We start from the raw sequence: 25,264 nt of genomic DNA, 5'->3' as shown, positions 1-25,264 counted from the left end.
GACATGGACTCAGCAAGCTCCGCCCGGGAAATTGATTTGGCCCGCATCCAAGGTCTGATAGAGCGGATTTCCCACACTGATGATGTCCGTGCCGTGACAGTAGGAATCAAAGCCATTGAAGCCATCCTCGAGAGGAACCCCCACTTTGGTCAACTCAGAGAATTTATGGACTCAATAAACATGGTGCGCGAGGCCCGGGAGGTACTGCAAGCCTGAGAGTTAGCCATTCTTGCCCGCTCCCGGTATTCAGCGCCGAAGCCACCACCGCTGCAGCAGCAGATGGAGCTCTCTGCAATGCAGCAGCGGGCATTAAAGCGCAAAGGGGTTTCCACGCCACTGCCGTGGAATTCTTCACCATCCACGTCCAGCTCTGACCACCGCTCACCTGCCTCTTTTCTCTGCGAGAAAAGAGGCAGAGGAGGAGTCAGATTCTACCTCTCTGCCATTACCGGCAACCACCACTATCTCCGCTCCCATTTCCAGGGGGAAGCGGCGGCAGCGCAGGCAGCGAAAACTGCCACGGACGGAACCCAGGACTTCACCAGAGCAAACGCCTTTGATGAGTGTAAGTGATACTGAACAGTTTACTGGGTCTGAAGGCCCAAGGTCTGATTATGTTATGGCTGAGAAGAAAAAGACTGTTTCCTTTGAAACCAAAATTTCCCATTTGGGTGATCTAAAAGACTGTTCTCCTCATGCTCCTCCTGCCATAACAATGCAAAGAACTGTGGTAATTCTGTTCCATCTGAGCCTAATTAACTCTGTGTCTGCTAGGTCAGATTATGTTAAATCAGAGATTATTAATCCAGAGACTGTTTTTCCAAAAGCTGCATTTTCCAGGCCCCCGGGGGTTAAAAATTTGTGTGTTTCCGTTGAGCCTGAAGACAAAATAACGAGCACTGCGAAAGAGAGCTCTAGGTTTGCGCCCACAAAGACAGATTCTATGGCAATTCCTGAGACTGCTACGCTCTCCGAGGCTTCCCCAGAAGCTGAGTTTGTAATTTCAGCTGAATCTGGACCCTGGAGACAACAGAATCCACTCAGCTTGTGACTATTGACTGTTTCTTGGCTTATTCAGAGCAGGAAATAAATACCTCCAAGACTGTTTTTCCTGAGACTGCTCTAGCCCAAAGTGAAGCTCACTTAGCTGCCCAGCCTGAAGCTCACTTAGCTGCCCAGCCTGAAGCTCACTTAGCTGCCCAGCCTGAAGCTCACTTAGCAGCTCCGTCTCCCGTGTCCCCGCTATCTCCGTCTCCTGTGTCCCCGCTATCTCCGTCTCCTGTGTCCCCGCTAGCACAGTCTTCTGTGTCCCCGCTAGCACAGTCGTTATCTCCACCACAAGCTCCATTTTCACCTCTACCATCACTTCAGTCATCCGTTCGGTCTGCCACTCAGTCGCCCTTAGCTCCATCATCCACACTACCACCTGCTTCTCTTCCACCACAATCGTCACTGCTGCCCGCAGCACAGCCCTTATCCCCGCTACCCATAATTCCATCTTCAGTGTCCCCTCTCCTTGTAGCTCAGCCATTGGTTCTGTCATCAGCTACCTTGTCCGCTGGGGGTTCTGGTGAGCCCGGCCAGCCCTTCCTCGTCTTTGCTGGAGGGTCCGAGGGGCCCGTTCAACCGTCACCTGCAGTGTCACCAGCCGCAGCTGCTTCGGCGTCGCCTGGTCCGGCCTCTGCTTCGGCTTCGGCGTCGCCTGGTCCGGCCTCTGCTTCGGCTTCGGCGTCGCCTGGTCCGGCCTCTGCTTTGGCTTCGGTGAGCCTTGTCCGGCCTCTGCTTCTGCCTCGCCTGGTCCAGCCTCTGCTTCTGACTGGTAAATGGTAAATGGACTGGTTCTTATATAGCGCTTTTCTACTCTTCTGAGCACTCAAAGCGCTTTACACAACTTGTGCATTCACCCATTCACACCCATTCGCACAAGCACATTTTTCTAGGTGCTTTCTGAGTAACATTCACACACACATACCCCGATGGATGCATCGGAGAGCAATTTGGGGTTAGTATCTTGCCCAAGGATATTTGGCATGTAGACTAGGGGAAGCCAGGAATCGAACCTTTCGATCAGTAGATGACCTGCTCTACCACCTGAGCTACAGCCACCCTGGTCCGGCCTCTGCTTCTGCCTCGCCTGGTCCTGCGGTTGTTACACCGCCGTCCAAGGTACGTCCAGCACCTCAGCATCGCCGGCCACTTTCTGGGCCTCTAGCCGGACGTCATCGCCGTCGTGGGCGGCCTCCGGACCAGCTCTATCGTCTCCTTCGCTGCCGTTGCCACCGTCCGCACAGTCGGCCTCCGGATCAGCTCTGTCGTCGTCGCCGCTGTTGCCGTCCGCACGGTCGGCCCCCTGAACTGTTTCCGCGTCGCCACCGTTGCCGTCCGCACGGTCGACTTCCGGAACCAAACTGTTTTGGACTCCTGTGTTGCCGTCCTCCGGGTCGGTCCCCTGAATTATTGATGAACTGCTCCCTGTGCGCCAGTGTTTTGTGCACATTTTGTTTTACATTCTTTGTGCTCCTGTTTTTTGTTCCATTCCGAAACAAAAAACTTTTCTTCCGTTGCTCCCACAATGCCTGCTTATTGTTGAGTTTTTGTTCCTGTTTTGATTTTTCCAGATTTTTTTCCCATGTCTCCAGCCTTCTTGTGTCTCCAGTCTTCTTGTGCTTCCCTTCCTATGTCCCCCCCCTCGTAACTTCACTGGAACTCCTGATTTTTTGTGTCTGCTCAAGACTCTGGCTTGACTTGATTGTGACCCCCTGCGTCTCATTATATAGTCCTGTCCTCCCCTTTCCTTAACTGGAAGACTATTTGTTTTCCCTTCATGTCTTTGTGCCTGTTTTGGGGCCTGTTTCTAGGCCTTAACTCCAGAGTTTTGACGCCCTAAACCAGAAGAATATATGGAGCTGGATCAGTTTTTGCCTAAAAAAAAAAGAAGAAAAATCCAGAGTATCCTGAGTCAGATTAAATCCAAAAGTGAAATCTTTCAAAGCTGGGCCAGGCCCCGCCTCCGATAAAATTTTAATGCAAATCCATTCATAACCTTTGGAGTAATTCAAAAAACAAACTGAAGTAATCACATAACCTTCTTACTTGTCAGTAAACATTATAATGAATGTAAATGTTGCCTAATGTCTGCTTGATCTGTAAAAGCATGCAACTGCTTATTACATGTATGGAATTTATAAAATGATGTTATGTAATTGTTCCACTGCCATCAAACACCAGTTACCAGTAAAGGCTGTTTATGCAGGTGCAAAGGAGTCTTAAGAAATTCATTCATTTAGTTTAACAAAAATAAGAGAAAAATAATATTTCAGGTCATTGCAGGTTCATTCTGAATTAATGATAGATTATCAGATGATTTTGCAGCTGAATGTCTATTAAGCTAACAGCTGCAGCATTATTTTTTGTGGTTCCAACCACTGCTGTATTTCTCGTGCTGTCCAAGATGAATTAATTCCTGTGAGACTGGCCTGGTGAAGCATTAATTTAATATCGACTGCTGCTTTGTCTCTGTTCGCCAATATCTTTCCGTAGGAATCCATAACTCCTGATATTAAAAAAGTAATAAGACAGAGAGAGACATAGGAGTGGAGGCAGAATAAGAGACGGGGGGAAGATGAGGTGTCACGTAATGGGTCACGCTCATTACCAGCACCAGCTGCTGTTTGACTGTCTGTAACAGCGATTGTTTGTAGTGGTTGAATGTTAAAATCAGCTTTGAACCAGTATTTAAGAAAAAAAAAATTCGTTTTTTTAGGTGTAAAATATGATCATTTTGGAGGCATTCAGAAAATATACAAATATCTACCTTAGAACTCCTTAACTTTGGATATTAAAAATATATTATGTAAATACTGTAAGTTATAAGTCTTGTGTGCTTTTTCTTATTTTCTAAAAGCTTCCCTTTAGTCATGACTGTTTTGTTCACATCTACTAGAGGGATCAGTAACTCTTGATATTAAAAGCTCCAGAACCAGTGAAAAGGTGTTTCTTCTGTCAATGACAGTGAAGTCTAGATTAAAATATTAAGCTCAAATTGAGAGACAGTATGGATGAGGTACCTAAAATACAGCTCAGCACTTACAGCTGCTGATGAAGACCATGTGATGCAAGCAAAGGATCCAAAGGAAAACAGTAAGAAGACCTTCAAGGCTGGTTTGTTAATGGCAAGTGAAGAGTGATGAGCTGTCAGGCTGAAGTTAACAAAATAATCTTAACTCAAGGTCCTTTTACTGGTTTATTTCGCTTGGTACTCATCATGACTTAAGTACTTATTTAGCTAGTACTTCTGGATTATGGGTAATAGCTTTCTTGCAAACCAGCAGTTAAAATAAAATTGGATCAACTGCAGTCCACTTGTTATTCTGAAGCTTTTCACTGTATTTCACTGTATTTTCATCAGTAGCTGGATTTGTTCAGTAATGCACAACAAATCAATGTAGACCAGTGACTCCTAAATCCCTCATTAGAAAGGGCTTTCTAGTGGAAAGTCAATATGGTGAAAATATTTAATGTGTTACATACAAGCTAAAAACAATTTTGCGGGTGATCTTGTCCGTAGCATCACATTGCTTCAGTTCCAAACTGGGGCCATCTTAACCTCCATTCACAGTGAGCAATGCAATGAAACAACCCAAGTCCAAACCAAAAAAAGCTCTTAATGGAGCTGTGGAAAATGTGAAAGAAAAAAAAATCTAAATGTTTTTTCATAAGCAGTGAATTAGGGGGAATGATTCATCAGTTGAACACGCTGTACCTTTCCGTATCATTCATCTGCTCACAAATGTTGTATTTTGCAGGCAGGACAGGCCACGCTGAGGTGGTCAGAGTTGTCTTCCAACCAGAGCAGATCAGCTTTGCCAGTCTCCTCAAAGTCTTCTGGGAAAGCCACAACCCAACTCAAGGTACATCATTCACCAACAAACTCATTACTATGGCCCCAAAGGAAAACACTGAGTTTTTTTTTAAAAAAAAACTGATAAACAGAATGAAAAAGTGGCTAATGCAGTGAATACTGAAAAGTGTAATTTTTCTTCTTACCTTTTTCCCATTATGCTTCATTTTCTTCTGATTTTCACCAGGAAATTCTATTAACCAGCACTAACAGTAATATCAGTTTGTAATACATTCAAGATTTTATTAAACTGAGTGAGAACAGGAAGCATCATCTATCATCGTATGTATCTTAGAATACCATTAGGGAACTATTATGAGGATAAAACTGAAGGGAAAAAAAGAAAGAAAAGTGTTTGGTTTAAAGATGGCAACAGAAAAAAAACTGCTAATAAAGCCTTTTGAAACAAAAGCATGTTTTAGGCTCATTGTTTCAAAATTACAGACTTTTTTCAGGCTTGGCTCAGCTGTTAGCTGCTATTAGCCAACTTCTTAAAGCTTAGTTTTAATGTTATTTTTTAAAGTAACTTGTTACATTGCATTACATTACTTCTAGTATAAATAATATATTACATTTTCAGCTACCTCCTGAGAAATGTAACAGAGTACATTTGCATTACCAAAAATTATCCGCCCTTTTGCATTTAGCTGGTTTAACCTACTTTACATTCACCTCTGAGTAAGTGTAAAGTAGGAATACTAGTTTATTTCATAAAGTCTTTCTCCTCATCTCCAGTGTCAGTGTCATCTTCAAAATGTCTGTTTCCAATTAAAGATCATCCACATGTTTAATTTGACAAAGATTTTACACCAGATGCCCTTCCCATTTAACCGAACTTGGGACTTGGTTTTCACTATAGAGACAGCAACCAATCACTCACAATGAAACCTAACTAAGCTTACATGAGCAAATAACATGACACAGGCTCACTGCCACGTGCTAATCTTTTCATGTAGTAAAGTATGATTACTCACTTCAGTGATTGGCTTCTCCTTCTTTCTGATGGTGAATTGCAGAAGCAGCTATCTCTGGTTCTGGTTACCTTTGTGGTAGTGCAGTGGTTAGCACTGTTGCCTCACTGCAACAAGGGCCTGGTTTCGAATCCAGCATTGGGCCGGTTTGCATGTTCTCTCTGTGAATTCCCTGGGTGCTCTATCTTCCTCACAAAGTCCCAAGAAATATAGTTTGTGGAGTTAGATTAATTGGTGATTTTGTGTGTTAGCCCGGAGACAGACTGGCAACCTGTCCAGGGTGTATCCCACTGCTTGCCCTGTGGCAGCTGGGATAGATCCCAACCCCCCAACCGTGACACTGACTTGGCTAAGAGAAAGAAAGTGATTGGCTGATGCTTGAACTGTTCTTGACTTTTCAGTGCAAGCAAAGCAAATCAATAGAACCACTTCAGTTCTGCAACACATGACATCACCCTGCACTACCGAACAAAAGAATTGGGGCACACATCTTAATCTTTGAATTCAGCTGTTTTCGGTCCCATTTCCACACGTGTATAAAATCAAGAACCTAAACGTGTAGTCTGCCTTTACAAACATTTGTGAAATATTGGGTCATGTGTGGTACTGTAATAGGATGCCACAGCTGCACCAAGCCAGTTCAGGATATTTCTTCCCTCCTAGATATTCCACTATCAACTGAAAATGAAAGCGTCTAGGAACCACCAGCTGGGTCACCGAGTGCTAAGATGCATAGTGTGTAAAAGTCGACAATGCTTTGCTGACTGCGGTAACTCCGGTTACTCTGGTGTTAACATTGTAATGGAAATCTGGGGAGGGAGGAGCAGCTAGCAGGTCTAGCGGGTGTGCAGTCTGGAAGTTAACCAGATAACTTAGTGGCTAGTCAGGTAGGTAGACCACTAATCCATAGCTGTCGACTCTACGGTCATACAGGTCCTGGAGTCTGTTAGTCCATTACAACAACAGTGAAGAGATGAATGTGATTGGCTGTCGGTAATGCTTCGGGCCACGCACAACTCTAGGGGTCTCCCCTCCTATAATAAAGGGAAGTTCCCTAGTGGTGCTATGTTGTAATTACGGTTGTTACAATATCAGCAGAAAATCGTGCACCATGAATTTCGTGGCATGTATTCCATGGCCCTGCAACTCCTTTAGATATAATGTGTAGCAAGCTCAGTGCTTTTGTCCTCCCTTTTTATCACCCCACCACAAAATAGTGTAAATTCTTCCCACAGTATCAAAAAAATTACAATTTTCAGAAACAGGTTTTCATTCATTCCCATATAGGTTAAATGTTATTTTATTTAACATAGATTACAACAAAAAGATATTATAATATGTCAGCATACTGAAAAGTAATGAAGCGTGTAAAAGGTCATAATTCTGTAATGATCCTCGTCTTATTGAGAGAAAAATGGGAGCTGCTGCAGCTGGTGTTTTTCCATGCTTGCTTTATGTGGTCCTCAGTGTTGCTGTTTATAGAGACACAGCAGCCTCCTTGATAATCTAACATCCCTCTTGTTTTTTTTTGTTATGATCATCACATTTAATTATTTACTATTAACTTTATCCTGTCGTTTTGGCAGAAGGGTCTAAATGTTAAAATAACTCATGTAAATGCACTTTAGGAGTCACATTTCCATGTATACAGGCTTGTTCCTTTATATTTCTGTAACTCTATAATTTCTATAATATATTTTTGAATGCATCTGTTATCTTTGTACTGGCTGCAACTGTGAGTCACGTCTAAATAAACGAGACCCTTCAGAGCCACAGGGTCCTGAAAAAGCTGCTCCAGCATTAGTTTGAATTAGTTTGAAACATGTCATTTTTTGTCTGCTGTTGCTTTGAATGAGAGGCATAACATGTTTAGGCAATCCCTTCCCATAAAACTTCCTGATAAACACATTTAATGTACTGATTTAGATTTGTTGTGCATGCCAATGTCAGCAGCGCAGGTGCAGGTAAAGCTGATGATATTTGCTGTCAGTAGGTGGATGAAATATCTTCAGTCACATTGGAACATAAATGTCTGCACCTGCGTGTGCGTCACAGATTGACCCACACACATTGCCATCATTAGAAACCTTTGAGTTAACCAGACGCGGTTGTCGACAGGCTGACAAGATGACAGTTAAATGATGAAAGGATGCACGGCGAGATGATCAAATCAGTCAAAAACAGCATTCAGTTCCACCAAGACAGACAAGTCATATTTTTGGAAATGTTGTCAGCTGTTGTTTTCAGATGATGTGATGTTCCCTCTGCCAAGAACTGAGGACAACGGCACCTCGCGTCAGCTGAAATCGTCAAATCTTGATTTTTGTATTTATTTTTTTGGTCTGTTTTTTTGCGTGTCTGTTTTTGTGCAGGGATGCGTCAGGGGAACGATATTGGGACGACATACCGCTCTGCCATCTACACCTACACAAAGCAGCAGCTTGAGGAAGCTCTGGCCTCCAAAGAGCAATACCAGAAGGTACACGAATATATCTGTCATTTGTTTTTATGACTGGGTGATTTTAAATGCCTTGTTTTTGTCTCTTTGCCTTTAAACATCATATGCTGATTTCAGAAGCCTTTATTCTGGATTTGAAAAAAACCCAAATATGCTAAATGATTAAAAAAGGCTGCACGGAGAGACATCCCATAAATATGGGATAGAGATAGTGACAAGAGGCCCGTTTCCCAATATGTAAAGTGAAACAACAGACTTTATTTCAAGCATATCTGGAACTAAAAGTAAAAGTCTTAAATGGTCTTATGGTCAGCAGGTGGTGACTCCTCTGGTTGCAAAAAGAAGTCTATATAAAAACTACTCTACTTCTCATGCCCACAATGCTCAAGTCTCAAGTCTCTGTTAGCTTGTTCTCCTTCCATGTGCTTCCACGGAAAGCCAAAGGCAGACAGAGCAGATCAATGGCTATAACACTGATTATGTCAGAATGTTTGTTGAAGTGGGTTGCAAAGAGGATTGCAGATGCATAATAACTGTAGTAACAGCTTAAGCAACATGCTATATGTGAGATTTGATAACTGGATGTGTAGAAGCGTATCAGCCATGAGTTGTCAGCTGGTGTGTGCTTGCACTGAAATGAGCTGATCTGCCGGGATTGTGGCTGAGATCAACACAAACTAGTCAGATTAACCATTTATATTCGTAGTCCTGCACAGATATGAAGAAACAGAAACATTTCAATTTTTTATGCATTCATTAAAAGAAACCCTCCAGCATATGATGTAAAGCCAGTAAAGCCCTGCATCCATGTGAGCGCACCCTTTGTCTCCTCGTCCTCCATTTGGATTCTTTTTTCTTCCTCCTTGTTACTAACTTCCATTTACCAGCATCCCCCTCTGCTTCTCAGTCCTCTTTCTTGCCGTCTGTATCAGAGACTTTTGACTACAGTGTGTGAATACTGAAACATAATGGACCTGTCGGTGCGTACATGCAGCATTCTCCATATATTTCCATATGCTTTTAAAGTCTGCGCACACAGAAGATGTTCACACGCTGCCTCTCTCAAACGCTCCTGCTGAGGCTTCTCCACCACCATCCCACCAAAGGGCTTGTTGCCATGGAAACTGACGAAGAAGAGGTTACTTTATTCTACTCTATTCTATTCTAGTGTAGTCTGGTCTTCATTAAAGGCCTTTTTTCACCCTGTTTGCCCTTCCTTTTCTTTCGGAAACCATTTTTTTTCTCTCAGCAGAATTTGTCTCAGAATCAAGCACTTGAATGGGCTGAATGGAGTGCAGTCATTGGGGTTTCATAATGGTTCTGGTTATGCTGTGGCTTTGTGCGTGTAACGTGAATATCAAAAACAGCTCGTCCAGCAGAAGGGGGAAGTAATAATGTGGGAGCATTAATTAACAACAACCCAGTAGAGAGCCTAAGACATCAGAGTGGATTGGGAACATGGTGAGAGGTGGGGGATGAACCCTGCTCTTACCATAACAACTGAAAAACATCAACTAATGGACATGTAATGATACTAAATTGTCCCGAAGTTAAGCTCCGTCCATACACAGAGAAGGCCAATTTCATTGTCTTTATTGTTTCATGTCAGAAATTGTGTTTGTACCAGTTTTCTTAGGCAGCTTTTCCCCAAAAGCATCTTGAGTTGAAGATAATCATAAAATGTATCTTGTGTTATATTTACTGGACATTTAGCTAGCATTAACTGGAGTAATAGTTGAAGCTTGCTGAGCTGAAAACAAATGTAAGAGGTTGTCAACTGGTAGATTTTTTTCTTTTAAATTAATGTTTTGTTTCACAGAGCGCTGAGTTTAAATATTAAGAGTTGAGTCCCATTAGGTGAACGCTGGAATACGAGGTCATAACAAAGTAAAGTAAACCTATTTAATGTCTGTAAGGGCTGATAAAAGGGCAGAATTGACAGTATTGCTGTCACATATCTTCAGACACTTAGTTGAAAAACACGGGATCTATAAGAAAGAAAAAATAATTGCATATAAATTAATAACTGACATTAGATTTTTGTGTAGCAGGCTGATAAAATGCAGCTGGACAAGACGAGACAGGGCTGTAAGAGACAGGCACACTTGGGCCGTACGATTAATTGAATTTGAATCTTGATCAAGACTTTGGCTTTCCACAATTAAGTGAACACGATCGAGCAATATTCAAAATGCATGCTCTGCCAATAGACTGCAGATCTAACGTGTTAACCACAGTGGTTCCCTGCATCCTGCAGCATAAGGTTTCGCAATCGGGAACACGACATCAAACAACGGATATACAACAAAACTCAAATGTCTGGAACGACAAGAGGCGGCGAGCTTGTCCCTCAAAGCAGATCGTCATCAGTTGTTTGGAAATGCTTTGGCTTTATGGCCAGCGAGGTTAACCAAGGACACATTGAAATCACTAACCAGTCACCAAAGTTATGTATACAATAAACATGGTGAGTAACAAAGGCTTCAGGAACATAGTGAACTTACCGGCTGTATAGTTTTTCAAAAGCAGAAATTAGTGTTGTTTTTACACAACGGTGCAATAAAAACATTTTTGTGTCCATTTGAATAATTAATCAAAATGTGATCACTATGTATTTCCTTACCATTCTGTACAGTCAGTGTGTGTTGAATAAGATAACAGAGTCGTTGCAAAGATTCAGTTAAATGAGGATTTTACTGGGCAGGATGCAAATTGATCCAAATATGAGTGGAAAATGGTTCAACTTTCATCAAAACATTTGCTGGAGTGAGGCTGGAGGCACATAACAAAATGAAATGAAGTTTTTGTCAAGTGGTTTTCCACTAGAGAAAAAAAAATCTTATTATGGGCTGAAGACCCAGCCAGCCCACTTTTTATTTATTTATTTTGTGGAAATTGAGTCACCATTTTTAACAATGGACAGACATTGTAGGTGAGTGACAAACATTTAGATGGTGAATTGTTTGCCTGCAGGCTTTTAGCACATTATTGCAAATATTCACTCGAGTCAAACAGAATCACTAGAGCAGCTTATGGATATTTCACACATGTAAGATTTGTTGTATGCCAGATGTTATAAACACAAGTTTTAGATCCTAATATTTTATGGATTCCAGAGGGATGCAGAACCAGTAGAAAAATGCAGTTGGCTGTGGTTTTAGTGTGACTCCCTCTTCGATATTACACAATTGCATTCAAGATAATATGTATATGATGCATTTTTATTTGCAGATCTAATACAATGGGCATGTCCTTGTTAAAAGAGATAAAACTATGGTGAGGTCTCCTTGTTTTATTCCCAAGCGGAACTAACTTCTTTGTTTCAAATGCTAAAAACATAGGTTTGCAAACTTGTGTGTGAATAAATACAACCCCCACCTGGCAAGGCGGGAAACAAAAACCTCGATGCCAACATTTCCACTAATACACAGATATATCAAAATGTAGCCGTCTGCCACGGCATTAATGTGTTACGCACTCCACTTATGTCCAGAAGCTCTTTCTTATCTGTTGCTGTGTGACCTTTTTCTCAGCACCCGCTTCTTCCAAAAATGTAAATGTGTTTTAGACATCTTTGGATTTAAAAAATTAACAATTTGGATTGACATTTTATTTGACTGTGAAATGGTTAAAATCAGACAGACACACAACATCCCAGCCAGGAATATATTTTTAAGAAAACATTTGTTTTCACCATTTACATATATATAGATATAAATGATGTTTCTCATAGGGTTACGTTTCTGTGTCTTGCATGGTGAACTTACCTGTTTGAGCCTCTGTGACACTGAAAAGCTCTTGTTCTCAGATGCTGAGGTGGCATGGTGGTGCAGTGGTTAGCACTGTTACTTCACAGCAACAAGAATGTGCGTTAGGTCGTGCTGGCTGTCACATGATTTTGCAGAAGTGTTGAGGAGGCAGATATTTCATATGTGTCATTGGGAGACGATGTTTTTTCACCCTTTAGTTTGAACCAGATGTTAACAAAGTTGTCCTTTTTAGACACACTTTTGCTGGGTGGGAAATTTCTCTCTGCTGCAGCACTAAGCACAAGACCTGTTGTGACTTTTCATCATGGCTTTCCCCAATTCCTTCAGAACTCCTTACACATCCAAGACTGTGCTCAATGTTGATATTAAACTTAAACTTCACCTGCCCTGTAATATATGTTTCAGGTTATTGTTTCCTGTATTTTATTTCATTATGTGAAGTATTTCTTAGGCTCTCAAAAAGCCCTGTTTTAATAATATGTCTTATTAATAGCATTTTTATATTATTTTTTACTTCCTCCCTCCATTTACATTGTCGAGTAATTACAGAGATATTTGATGGATGGATAGATTCCTCTATAAAAATCTCTTTTAGGTTTTGTTTCCTCTCTCATTTTTTTTCTCACCAGATTGGCCACCCCACCTCTCCCATCTGTGTGTGTGTGTGTGTGTGTGTGTGTGTGTTTGTGCATGCATGCACGTGTGTGTGCAAGCAGTTGGCCTATAGCAAACAGACTCCATGCCAAACCATCTGGGTCTTAAATCTGTCCTCCACGAAAATCGCTTTAGTTGCAAAATAACGCACACACACGTATACATACACGTATACAAGGTTAGGTATTGGGTCTGCAGTCCTCCATATGTAATGTTTTACATAAAGCTGCAACAGTTTTAAGTTTAAGGATTCCCCTGCCAAAAATCAGGCTAAATTTGAATTATTTTGTGTCTTTTTCCCCCTCCTCATTTTGAGATAGTAGATGCATCGTATTCCAGTGTTTACCTCTGTGCATTAAATTGGCACGCAATGGCACAGTGCTGTCTTTAAAATATTTATGAATTTATGCCGCCCCCCCCACCAAAAAAAAAATCTCGTTAAAGTCTTTGTCTCTGCATCCACAGTGCCTGTGCATGCTCACGCCAACCGCCTACTTTTTCTCTCTTCTTTCAAACAAAGCGAGAATGCAAACTGCATCACAGCACTGAGGAATTTCCCAGGACTTTTCCCTTTCAGACACAAACTGAGTGTTTATTGCCTTATTCTACACGTGCAAGTATAAAAAATGTAGAGGGAAGAGCAATGCGGAGATAAAGTTTAGGCCAGGACTGGTGATAAAGAGAGATGAGAGGGTTAAAAGAGAAGAAAGAGTCTGGTTAATTTGGTGTCAGGGTATTGACTACTTTCGCTTCGCCGCCTGGCTTGATTGTATTGTTCACACAGAGAGTGATTGGGGAATTTGGTGTGTATATATGTGTGTGTAAGGTACAACAGCACTGCAGTAAATTACCTTGCAGGCGGCTGGTGGTTGAAAGCATGAAAGGAGCCTCCCCTTTCTTTTCTTGCCTCCTACCCATCATTAGGGTGTGCACTGCGTCTAAAATGGCAGGTGGAAGTGGTAAGCGTGTGTGTGTGTGTGTGTGTGTGTGTGTGTGTGTGTGTGTGTGTGTGTGTGTGCCCGCGCACACTTGCATGCTCGCTTTATGTAATAATGTGTGCTCGGACTGTGGGTGCAAGCATGGGTGCTAAAGCAGTTTGTACTCATTGTTCTGGCACCTCTTTCTCTCTTGATGCACCTCTCTGGCTACATTTTCTTTTCATGAACATTCATATATCCACTTCTGAACACAGAATAGCTGTTTTCCCATTCCTATTTCCTTTTCTTTCCATTTCTTCTTTGTCTATGAAATCCCTTTCTAGTTCTTTTAACATGCCAGCTTCACCTTTTTTCATTCCTCTCTCTGTCTCATGGGTGCTTATCAGTGTTGTTCACGTTTTCCTGCTTTACCAGAGCAGTCAAGGTATTTGCATTCCAAATGAGCAATCTACTTCTCTGACATGCAAATTAATGGATGTGAATTATGCATTTATAGCAGGCTGCTAACACAGCAGCAGGACCAGCACAAACAAATGCAATGAAACACTGGCAAAGGTAGGAAACACAGTTAAAGATGCCACTACAGCAGCATAATGGAGAATGCAGCCATTTTGGGTATTACAGGTTTCCTCCTCGAGTTATTGTTAGCATGCATATTTTTGTCCTGTAACCAGTGTTTATTATCTCAGATGAAAGCTTGCCTTTTTTGTGCGTGTGCGTGTTAAATAATCACAGTTGGCTTGAAAAGCGACTAAAAAAATTCAACCAGCAGATCATGAAAAGAACATATCACAATGAGTCATGATAGAAGGAGATTTAGGTCTTTATGAGGTTAATCTTCCTCACATGGAAAAAGGATATTGTCCATGGTTTACGTGAGGTGTGCAGGAAGCAGGACATGTTGACCTCATCCTACCTGATGGTGATTGCTTTGTCTAACCAGAGCCATTCTAGGAGAGCCATTACACTTCCATTAATCCCATTTGGGGTTCAGCAGGGGGTGCTATAGGGCTATAGAGCCCGTGCTCAATGAGTAGGAGTAAATGGAGCTAAATGGCTAAAGTAATTATTTACATGTTTCTACAGAAAACAGCCCATATTTTATTTGAGTTTTCATAATCACAATATAAGTGTTTCTGATTTGAAATAAAACAACCTCATGCCCATTTAGTTTTTCTTACAGTGAAGCCAGCTTTGCGTATAAAACACCAGCATTCTGCCTAATGCATGCTGATTGATCAGTTATGATATTTACAATTCCCTCAATAGCACCCATTTCCGAATGAAAACGAAAACAGATGTTTGAAGTGTAGTTAAACCACAACAGAAACTTCCGAAACAGCTGGTTGTGGTGGTTGATGGTGACTTCTATCTGCTCGAAATTCTCCACAGATGCTCATTTCGTCATTCGTCATCTGAAACTGGCAGAAGTTGTAAAGTAGCTCATGGTGCCGTGCATCCTTAATATTCACTGAAAGGTGTTTTACTGTAATCAAAACCTGTAAAAAGTCTAAAAATGCAGCTGTCTGTTGCCTCATTTGTTGAAAACATGATGGACAATTCCAGAAGATGTTTTTAACATACATTCTTCAGTAGCTGATAAGGTCTGTTATCACAAAATTATATAAACATATAAATCTGTCAATGTTCACTTTGATAGTTTGATGATTGACTGTGCTGGAAATAGTAGCTTTTTGAAATTTGTACAGTGTTAATAAAGATTTGTCTTATCTTATCATTTTATATTTACTTAAAGATCAAGTCATTTCCCCCCCATAATTCTCACTATTTCAGCTGACTACATTCCTACTCTGCTCATGGTAATGAGACACATAAGTCTTTCAATGTGATTCTAAAATGATTCAGATTGACATACAGCGCCTTCAGAAAATGTCTTGCATAGTTCAGGGTTGCAGTGCATGTGTGGAAACATTTTTAATTTTAACAAAGCAGGCAAGAGGTAAACATGAAGCCACACAGCCTTACAGGTAGCACTGATTAGACAGTTTGTCATCGAGCATCATTAGGACCTGATGTGGAGAAATGAAAATCTGGTTATTGGCTTCAGGTTTCGTTGCACTTTAAAGCCCCTAATGTATTTGGTTTTGCAAATAACTCATACAGAAATGATTCACTGTGAGCTCTATTAGTATTATTTGACCCCACATAAACCACAGGTTATAATAATACCAGGGAGATGATGTAAAGCAGTTTGGTGCCTTTTTCAGAGTGCAGAATTCAGACACAGCAGACTCCAGCTTTGACTGTTTTTGACTGTCTGGTTGTGACGTGCTGAAACTCATGGTTACCATGTTACCATGGTTACAAAAAGATTTCACATAAATATATGCATACATAAATATATACACACTTATTGATTAGATTGCATCGCAAACAGTTCAAATTCACCACAGAGATCACACGAGAGGATTGTCTTGTAACCCCGTAGTTGATCCGCGCTTTCGCACAACAAACAGCGACTCTCCTTTTCAACTGGTCTCCATAGCAGAGTATGAATGACAGCTCTTACACCAGCTCAGAAAAAGAGGCATAAGCACCATTGTTACCATGTGAGTTAAATGTGAACGTGTGTGTATGCCAGATTAAGGCAAATAAACAAAACCAAAGACAAACGCTAATTGTTTTGCAGTGTGTAGTGTATCACAGTGTCAGTTCAAAAATCAAAATTAATAATATATAACATTAATATAACAACATCAACAAAAAGCAAGGACATGAACCAACTGGAACCCAGGGTGGTTTTCATTTTCTTGTATCTGTTTCTGGTTCTTTAATGAAGTTTGTTTGTTTTGTTGCACAGTGCTTTGTGACTACATGTCTCTGAAAAGCACCTTAAAAATGAACTTTCCAGACTTAGTTACCATTTAACTAAGTCTGGAAAGTAGCCGGGATTATGCTCCGTCTGTCACCCACCGTGTTTTCCTCCTGTTTCATGTAGTTTATCTTGCCCACTCTGGGGGGCCGTGCTGCTGGCTGAGATATTGTCAAATAGTATATTTTTATTATGGTAAAATGTTGGAGGATTCCCGCGGGCACGCCACTGCAACCCCCTCTGGCCTCTGCTCCGTAGCTGCGGGGTGACCTCTCGTTTGGGGCTCTACTCAGCTCTTCCCAGGAGGGTGGCACGGTTCCCCCCCCCTTTGATGGTCCTCCTCGGGTCCTTGTACTCTGGGGCCTCTGGATATCTGGGGCCTGGATCTCCTCCATACCTGCTTCATACCCTGGTGGACGGGGCTATGGCTCCCCACACTCCCTAGCAGATCGTTACATGGAGAAACCTTTGGAATACAAGCATGCTGATCCACACAGGTATGCACACAGGTGTACACACGGGTGTTCACAGACGCGGACTACACCTTTCTTGGCTGCTGCCTCAAAGCACATTGTGCGCTGTCTATCTTGCGTGCTGCACAATATCGTTTATTATTTAGTATCTACTGTTATCTACTGCTAGCTAGTTTATTGTGATGGTGCTGTTTTTATTATGTTGCTCTTTGTTGTTTGCTTTCTCTTCTGTTTTTTTTCTCCATACAGGTGATCCAGGCGTTTTGTTTGTTTGTTTGTTTGTTTGTCTGTTTGTTTGTTTGTTTTTTCCTTTCTTCCCCCCCTTCTCACCGTCTCTTCTCCCCTTTGGTTTTCTTTCTCTCCCTCTCTTTCTTTCATTCTTTCTCCCTGTCCTATCCCCCAGTCACGTCTGTCCCGTTTGTAGCAACCGAAAATAAAATAAATACATAATTATAATAAAGGTCAATCAAATGGACCAATATGGCAAGGCCATGATGATCCACTTGGTAAAATAAATCCGCTTGGCATCTTTCTTGGCCTTAAGACAACAATTCTGATGGCTAAAGATCCAAACGGGACACAAAAAAAGAAAAAAAAAAAAAGAAAAAAAAAAAAATGTTGGAGGATTACTAAAACTTGATGCTTAAAAGTCTTTTGCATCAATTCCATTCAACAGTTATCTGATTGCAAATTTCCTAACGTGTTCAAGAATGAATGAAACCTCAGGGTAAACGTGGTCGTGTTGTCCTTTTACATTTGTTCATCCCTTTTTCTATCACAGTAACTGTTAACGTTGTTATCTGTTATTTGTCGTGCTGTTCTGTTTGGGTTTCAGCAGGGATGCATTCATCATCCCCACATATATCAACACTTCTCTTTTTGAGCCACACATTTCTAATGAGGCGTTTGTTTACCTTCGGCAGTTGGATAAAGAATAAAAATGCTGTATATAAAGTGGGACACCTGGTCACCCTCGGCTGAAGCCAATTTTTCAGAGTTTCCGGTGTAGCCAGCAGATATCTGGGCCAAGATTTCCATTTCCACCCACTGGTCATTGTTTACAAATGCAGATAAATAATTAAAAGCTAAATCATTGTCATTCGATAGCCAATAGTTGTCAGATGCATTTTGGCAAATGCCATCTGTCTTGTTCTCTAAACACAGATTGTTTGCCAGCAGTCGACCAAAGCCTGCTCAAAGGCAACTGGTCAATAGTACTTCCACTACAAACACAACCCTTAAAGCTTCTGGAACAAAACATTTGCCTCTTGCCTACAGATTCTGCATATTCATATACAGAATCATTTGTCCTGGCAACACTTTCCCAATCACTTAACAAAGGTCACGAAAGACGTCAGACTGTGATCGGTCAGCAGTCAGTCATGTCTCACGGCCAAGTCATGGTAAGAATTCCTGAAAAAAATGTCAGAACCTAAAAAAAAAAATCTAATTTATGGAACTTTGAGCACACAGCTCCCTTTACAGATCACAATCAACTTCAAAATGTTCACACATAGTCCGCCCACTACACTCCCACAACCAATGGTCAATGCAAGTCACTCATGAATATTGATGTGCACATTGTTCCTGTGGAGAACAGAAGCAGTGTTAGAAACAAAACATAGTTTGAGAGGCTGATAGCTGCCAGAGCTTTTAATCCACTTGGTGTTTGTAATTCTACTGTAGGTGCCGAGACACAATCTCACACTCGGTAAGTAAAATAACAAAACCAAGATCTCCACTTGCTGATTCAAGGTGATTCCTTTATTTCTGAATGTGGCTGAGATTTAAAATCAGGATATTTGGGGTTACTGTAAAAGAACCAGACTTTCCCGAATCTGCAGCTTGATGCATCCATATATGTAAGTACAGGTGTGACAAAATATGGTTTTACTTGAGCCTATCTTTCCCCACCAAGTATACTTGATAGCTTACTTAATATTATTCTTTTAGTCTTTTTTCCCCTTCTGTGTGAAAGAATAACACCATTCACGATTCATTTAGTAGTCTTATTTTGAAAGTTCTGATGCTGATAACACTTCCTTTCTGTTTTTTTCTCTGCTGGCTGGTTCACTGGGCAGATTGCTCAGTTTTATTCAGCTGCTCTCCCAGAGAGGTTCTCGTCCTGCAGTCAGATGTACTCCAACTCCACCATCTGGGACTTCATCTGGCAATGGTAGTCCTTGTTCTGCTTTAGAGGTCTGCTCCAAACTGGAAGAACCGGGAGCAGGTGGAGATCTGGTTCATGCAGGGCAGAACAAGGACTACCAGTGCTTATTGCAGTTCAAGATGGTGGAGTTTGAGTTCGTATGAATGACAGGATAGAGAGGCAGCTAGTTATTTTATCACAAATTACTTGGGAAATAAATGATTTTCAAAGGAGTCAATGAAAGCGTATTTTGGGGCATATACTGATGTAGAATCTATCCATAAAACTCTGGATTCACTCACAGTAAATACTGATATTTTTAGTTTGTATCTCACCAGTTTAACTGACCAGAGTGACTGTGTCATGACTCCTTGTGGTGGCTCTTATCACATGAGTGACAGTAATGTGAAGAAAACTGAACTAGCTTGCTGTAAAAAAGAAGAAAGTCACAGCAAGAAAATAAACTGGAGAGCATCAGACAGCAAACAGTCAGAGACAATCTGTCGATATCGTGTGGTGAATCCCACCCCTATATATCTTATGTTATGTTTGATATGACATAACTATAAACACTCAAAAGATAATTACAAGCTTCTAAAAATAAACCTGCCTACTGTACTTGTGAATCCAACTCACCAGCCTGAATCACGAATGACAAGCTACAGCAGAAAAGAGAATCCCGTTCTGACTAACTGCTGCTGTGCTATACCTCCACCCTTCTTACTCAAATTAAATTGTGGTGTCAGTGCAGTCATGGTGGGGAATCTTCACAGGAAGCAATGAATCAAACAGCAGTGAGCAAACTGCATTAAGAGCAGAACTTGCCGGTGTCACATCTTTTGTGTCTTTGTTTTTGTTTAGTTTTTTTGTCTTTTGCTATAAAAGCTGCTTAAACCCTCTGGGTATGTTTGCTGACATTTTCTTCAACAACTGCCGAGTGCTGACGTCAATGAAGTTAAAATGGTTTGCAAACAATTACCTCTCACTAAGTATTAGAGGCACCAATGTGTGAAATTGCAGCTTTAGTTTGATTGTTTTTGTACTAAAAATAAAGTGAGAACTTTTTAGTATTTCCCAAAAGAGTTCTTTGTGTTCAAACTGGAAGTGCAGTCCAAACAGGGGCTTCACATTATACCTATTTGCCATATCATCAAAGTAATCGACTGGTAGATGTCAGCGCACCAATATATCCATTCAAACAGAAGCTGCTAGAAAGAATAGTCCTTAAGGACCTATTAAATGAACTATTATGTTTTTCTTTATTTTCTCTCATATAAGAGATATGATAAAAAAAAAAGTCATGACACTATGTCCATAAAATCATAAACCTTACCTGATTTGAATTTGGCTGATTTCACATTCAAATTAAGCCAATCCCTTTCTGACCACTTGCACAAACAAACCTGAAGGTCATGTGGTCGTGATGAGAGATCTCAAGCTGTAGAGTCTGTGAGCATGCTGGTTTTTCCAGCATTCATGGAATTGAATGCACCGTGAATGCATCCTGCAGGGAGAAACTTGAAAGGAGAAGTATTTTAATACCTATAATACATATACCGCCACGTAGTACATTAAATAGTAGAAGCTTTTGTTTTGCTATACCAACACAATGTCTGCTTACCACCTGGACCTGGTTTTCATTTGGGTGTGATGATGGGCTACTGAGTAGTACTGTTGCCTTCCAGCAAGAAGATTCCGAGTTTAAACCCTGATTTGGAAAGTTCAGTGTGGAATTTGCATGCTTTGCCTGTGCCTGTGTGGTGATTCCTCCCAAAGACATGCTTGTTGGGTATACTGGTATTCTCGCTGTTGATGTGGCCTAGAAAAGAGCTACACGAGTGCCAGTTTATCCCTGTTTTGCTTTTTCTTCCCAAAAATGAAAATCAAGTTGATGGACAACCTTTTTACTGAACCATATTCAAAAACATGGAACAGGACTCCTACCAAGTGATATAAAACTGGCAGCTGCTTTGAAAATCGTCCCGAAGAACCCTGTAAGATGGTCTTGGAGATAGCCATTAATTACTACCTGCAGTATTGCTTGTTTGTATGGTACTAACAGTATAAATTCCTGAGGGCTACCCCTCAGCAACCTACTAGATGGACACATGAATTTGAAAATTCCAGGTGACATCCCTTCACCTCATTCCTGAGTTATTGCATTCACAAATTTGGGTGTCCACACTTCCTGCCCACCCACCAGCCGGGTGACAACAATACTCCACCAGCCTTTTACAGCTAAGAGGTTAAAAATGTATGCAAATGTAATACACTTGGCAGTAAAGGGTCAAGGCTAATGAAAACCTACCCTCCTCATCTAAGCACATAAAAAGAGACGCATGACAAAATGTTAAAGGCTAGACTTCAATTTATCAAACACAAATGTCACTGGGAATTTCTTTGGGATGAGTTTTTTTTTCTTTCTAATTCCTGGTTTTAAAGGCCCAAACTAACCTGAATCAGAATAAAATGATGGCTTTCAGGAACTGTGACCCAATCATTTAAACCAATCTTGTACCATTACACTCTGGCTGTTGCTTGCTGTTGCCCAGTATCAATGAAACTGCATTCAGACCAGAGCAGGAGGACCCTGCTGTGCTTCAGGTCCAGGTCACCTCTTTGAGGCCTTTGGGTCTTTGGCTAATGACAAAAACACTGCATGGGGGAATAAAAGCAGGGAAGGACGATAGATGCAGTCGGCAAACTAAACACAGATGAAGCGTGTAGTTACATGATGTTGAATCAAAGTGCTTTATTTTCCAATAAGTATCAATATGTCTGTGAAGCTCATGGTGCTTAAATAAGATATATAATATTCAGTAAAAGGACTAGATGTTATATTAGCAATAAAATGATCAAGAGTAAAACATTTTACTGTCGCATATTTTCATTGAATATCATTAATTACGAATGTCAGAAAATACAGATTTTCCTAATTTTCTTACAGCAAATACTATACTCCTTCCACTCAAGTCTTTTAAAAGATTTGTGTTTTTATTTCACTGTGTTTATAACATTATCAAGTAGAAAAAGCCACATAAGCCATAAAATCACAGGATAAGGAGCATATAGTCAAGCTGTGAATTATAGTATGTTTCCATTGGAGTAGCTGCTCAGAATGTTCTGAAGCACTGAGTGCTTAAATAATTAACCTCATCGTGTGGCTTTCAAATAAAATTTTAACCAAATAAACATGGAGGGAGTTTGACATAAATAAACCAAATCCAGCCTTCGTGAAGATCCCGAGTTGAACCATGAAAAATTGCTCTGTTTTATGATTATTTAGGTTAATTAGCATAAACCTAGTGCAGTGGCTACAGGGGCTCTGGGTTTGTATTCCTTTTAGCAGCTTTCATGTCAGGAAGAATAACAGCAGCTCTGCAGATAAAAGGCTAAACCTGTAAATGTTCTGCCAAATTTATGTCTCCCAACATCTACTGTAGGGTGCGATCCAATAAAAAGCCTCATGATGTCTGTGCACATGCTAAAAACACACACACATCCCTCCATCAGAAGCAAAAGTTTCATCGTATTCATGCCTACCGTTTCTCTGTCTTTTATTTAACCCACACGCCATCTGGTTGAGTAATTTTTATCACAAGGAGGAGAGGGTGTCATCATCAAATGATTACACACTGAATACGTGTGAGCGCATTGTCTGTTTTGTAGGTACCGCCCCACCTGGAGCTGAATAAACACATTCGAGAGAGACAAGATGCAAATAAGTACCTGCAGAAAACAACCTTGATAAGATGAGTTCTGCTCAAAGTCAAATCATTCTTGCAGTTAAATTGGTTCGGTGCAGACTAACAAGCATATTTTTATTGATGAATGGTGGGAAACTCAGTCTCAGCATCATCCCTCCTGAGTTTGAGGAACCTGATGACTCTAACTTATTTTATAAATCCAGTCAAATTTATTAGAGTCAGTGTGTGATTGTCACCATATCTGTTTTTGCTGAACTGAATTGTGTCTCTGGGGTAATGTACTGTATATGATTTGCACTGCTAACATGAGATTATTTCAGTGAATTTCAACCTTTTTGTTTCCATGTCACACAAAAGGGCAAACCAAAGTCTCTGAGTACACAAGTTTTCATATCTGCAGAAAATAATCTCTTGAGCAGCTAGAAAGATATGCTTTTTTGTTTGCATGGTCAGATAAAGGCACTTTTGAGCATTACAAACTTTTTTTTTCCTTTGCAGGATGTTGTCCATCACCTCGTCTCTCTGCCTGTTGTTTGTCTTCACTGCTCTTTTGAAGCAGGCAAAGTTTCTTTCAGAAAGGACTTTTGGTTTCTAAGTGCCTCTTTAGCTCCCCTAGTACCATGTTAGTGTCGTTTAACGCCACCCAACAAAGGGTGCACCAAGTTTGAAGGCCGAGTTAACATCCCCAGTCTGTCTGAAGGAGTGTCAGTAAGAACATATGATTTATAGATATACTATTTAAAATAAATTAACCAAAAAGTAATGATTTAAAGTAAGTGTTTGGGTGAGATAAAAGCATGTGTGGACCTGCCTCAAGGTGGAAGATTTGGAAACCACTCAGTTGTACAAGTGGTTCCACAACTTAGCGGTGTTTAATTTTGGGGTCAGGCTAGATCTGAATCCAGTCATTTTTCGAAAGATTTTACACAACTGTGGCTAAATACTACATTTATTGTCATATCATCAAAAATACAAATCAACTTAAGATAATTTTTTTTTAAAAAAAAGAAAGAAAACTGGCAGAGATCACTTTGCTGTTTTCAAGAAACGATCACAAACTGCACATCAGTTTGTGCAGGATGTGGATTAGCCTTGGACTGCTCATATATTCATGTTTTTCATTTCATAATGACCTGTCCAGTAATTTGTGATTTTTTTCTTTTTTCTTTTCTTTTTTTCCTCTGTCTTTTAGGTACTAACACAGGCAGGTCACGGTTCCATCACCACAGAAATTGCTGAGGCCAAGCAGTTCTACTATGCTGAGGAGTACCATCAACAGTACCTGAGCAAAAACCCCGATGGATACTGTGGACTGGGAGGCACAGGTGTCGCGTGTCCGATAGGAATCAAGTTGAAGGCCTAGACAGCCAAAAACAGCGAGAAATATCTCCGATCTGTCTGCAAGGATGCCGCAGTGGATCGATTTGAAAGAGAATATTCACTAATGCAAAAAGTTTTGTGTTTCAGATGGTTAAATTCCTACCATTTGACATATTTTATGGACTTTTTTTACATCGGATTATAGTCCACATTTATCCGATGCTCAAAAAATTTGGAGCTTCAGCTCAGTTTTTTTTTAAGGATCAGTAACTGCCAGATGTCACCCTCTGACACAACATAAACTTTGAAAGCCAGTAAAGACTCTTCACAGTCTTTTAAAAAAATCTTTTAAAAAAGGTGTAGTCCAAAAAAAGTTCTGCGACACATAATCGATGATGAAATGCTGAGTAATTTCATGCATCCTGAAAAGGTGGTGTTTAAAATGAAATCTGGTCAGAGAGCAGTGAAATCCTGCACAGCATTAAGAATTGTTAGTGTGTGGAGTGCTTTTTCACTGTAGTAGTTTGTTTAATCAGCTCTTATAATTTGCAACTGCTTTGGGAAAATTATACGTTTGTTGCTTAAGTTCCTTTAAAAACATATTTAAGAGTGGGCTGCTGTCTAAAGACTAAAATGAATAAAACAGCTTGAGAACTTGCTGCGTCTTTTGTGTTTTATGACTTTTACACTGCCCCGTGTGTATACTACACATGCTTTTTTTTTTTTAAGATAAGAGTAATTCTTTACAGGTAAAGAAATCTCACCATTCCACAGCTGAAAGAAACTTAACAGATCTGAACAACACATAACATATTACAGAGTGTCATCTTTTATTTAACAGAAATTAACCCAAGAATACAGGAGCGTGTGAAAAACTAAATACACTTTGTTGCTTCCATAGAAGCTAACAGTGTAAGTATTTGCTGCTAATTGTGAGCACCTCTATAAAAGCCAAAGCTTTGACAGTTTGCTGGTCTGGAGGATTCAGTTGTGTGTTAACACAATGCCACAGAGGATGGACGTCAGTGACCTTAGAGAAGCGACTGTTGCTAACCATCAGTCTGAGAAGGGTTACGGTATAAGGTCATTTT

At 40.6% G+C, this 25,264-nt stretch overlaps 1 protein-coding gene across 2 annotated transcripts in view; it reads left to right on the top strand.

Moving 5' to 3' along the window:
• Window positions 1-24,831, top strand: part of msraa (methionine sulfoxide reductase Aa) — a 55,215-nt gene extending 30,384 nt beyond the window's left edge. For both annotated transcript variants that reach the window (XM_084952293.1, XM_084952292.1), the window contains exons 4-6: window positions 4,806-4,910; window positions 8,244-8,350; window positions 24,046-24,831. In XM_084952293.1, the coding sequence (XP_084808419.1) occupies window positions 4,806-4,910; window positions 8,244-8,350; window positions 24,046-24,216 (383 nt within the window). In that variant the 3' untranslated portion in view covers window positions 24,217-24,831. The remainder of the gene's footprint in view (window positions 1-4,805; window positions 4,911-8,243; window positions 8,351-24,045) is intronic.
• Window positions 24,832-25,264: the final 433 nt, after the last annotated feature.

The sequence above is a fragment of the Perissodus microlepis genome, chromosome 15, assembly GCF_051167445.1.
Source record: "Perissodus microlepis isolate ML-2025 ecotype Zambia chromosome 15, ASM5116744v1, whole genome shotgun sequence".
NCBI classification, from domain to species: Eukaryota; Metazoa; Chordata; class Actinopteri; order Cichliformes; family Cichlidae; genus Perissodus; species Perissodus microlepis.
Note: the sequence above shows the minus strand (reverse complement) of the source record. Positions and strands in the feature narration are given on the sequence as shown.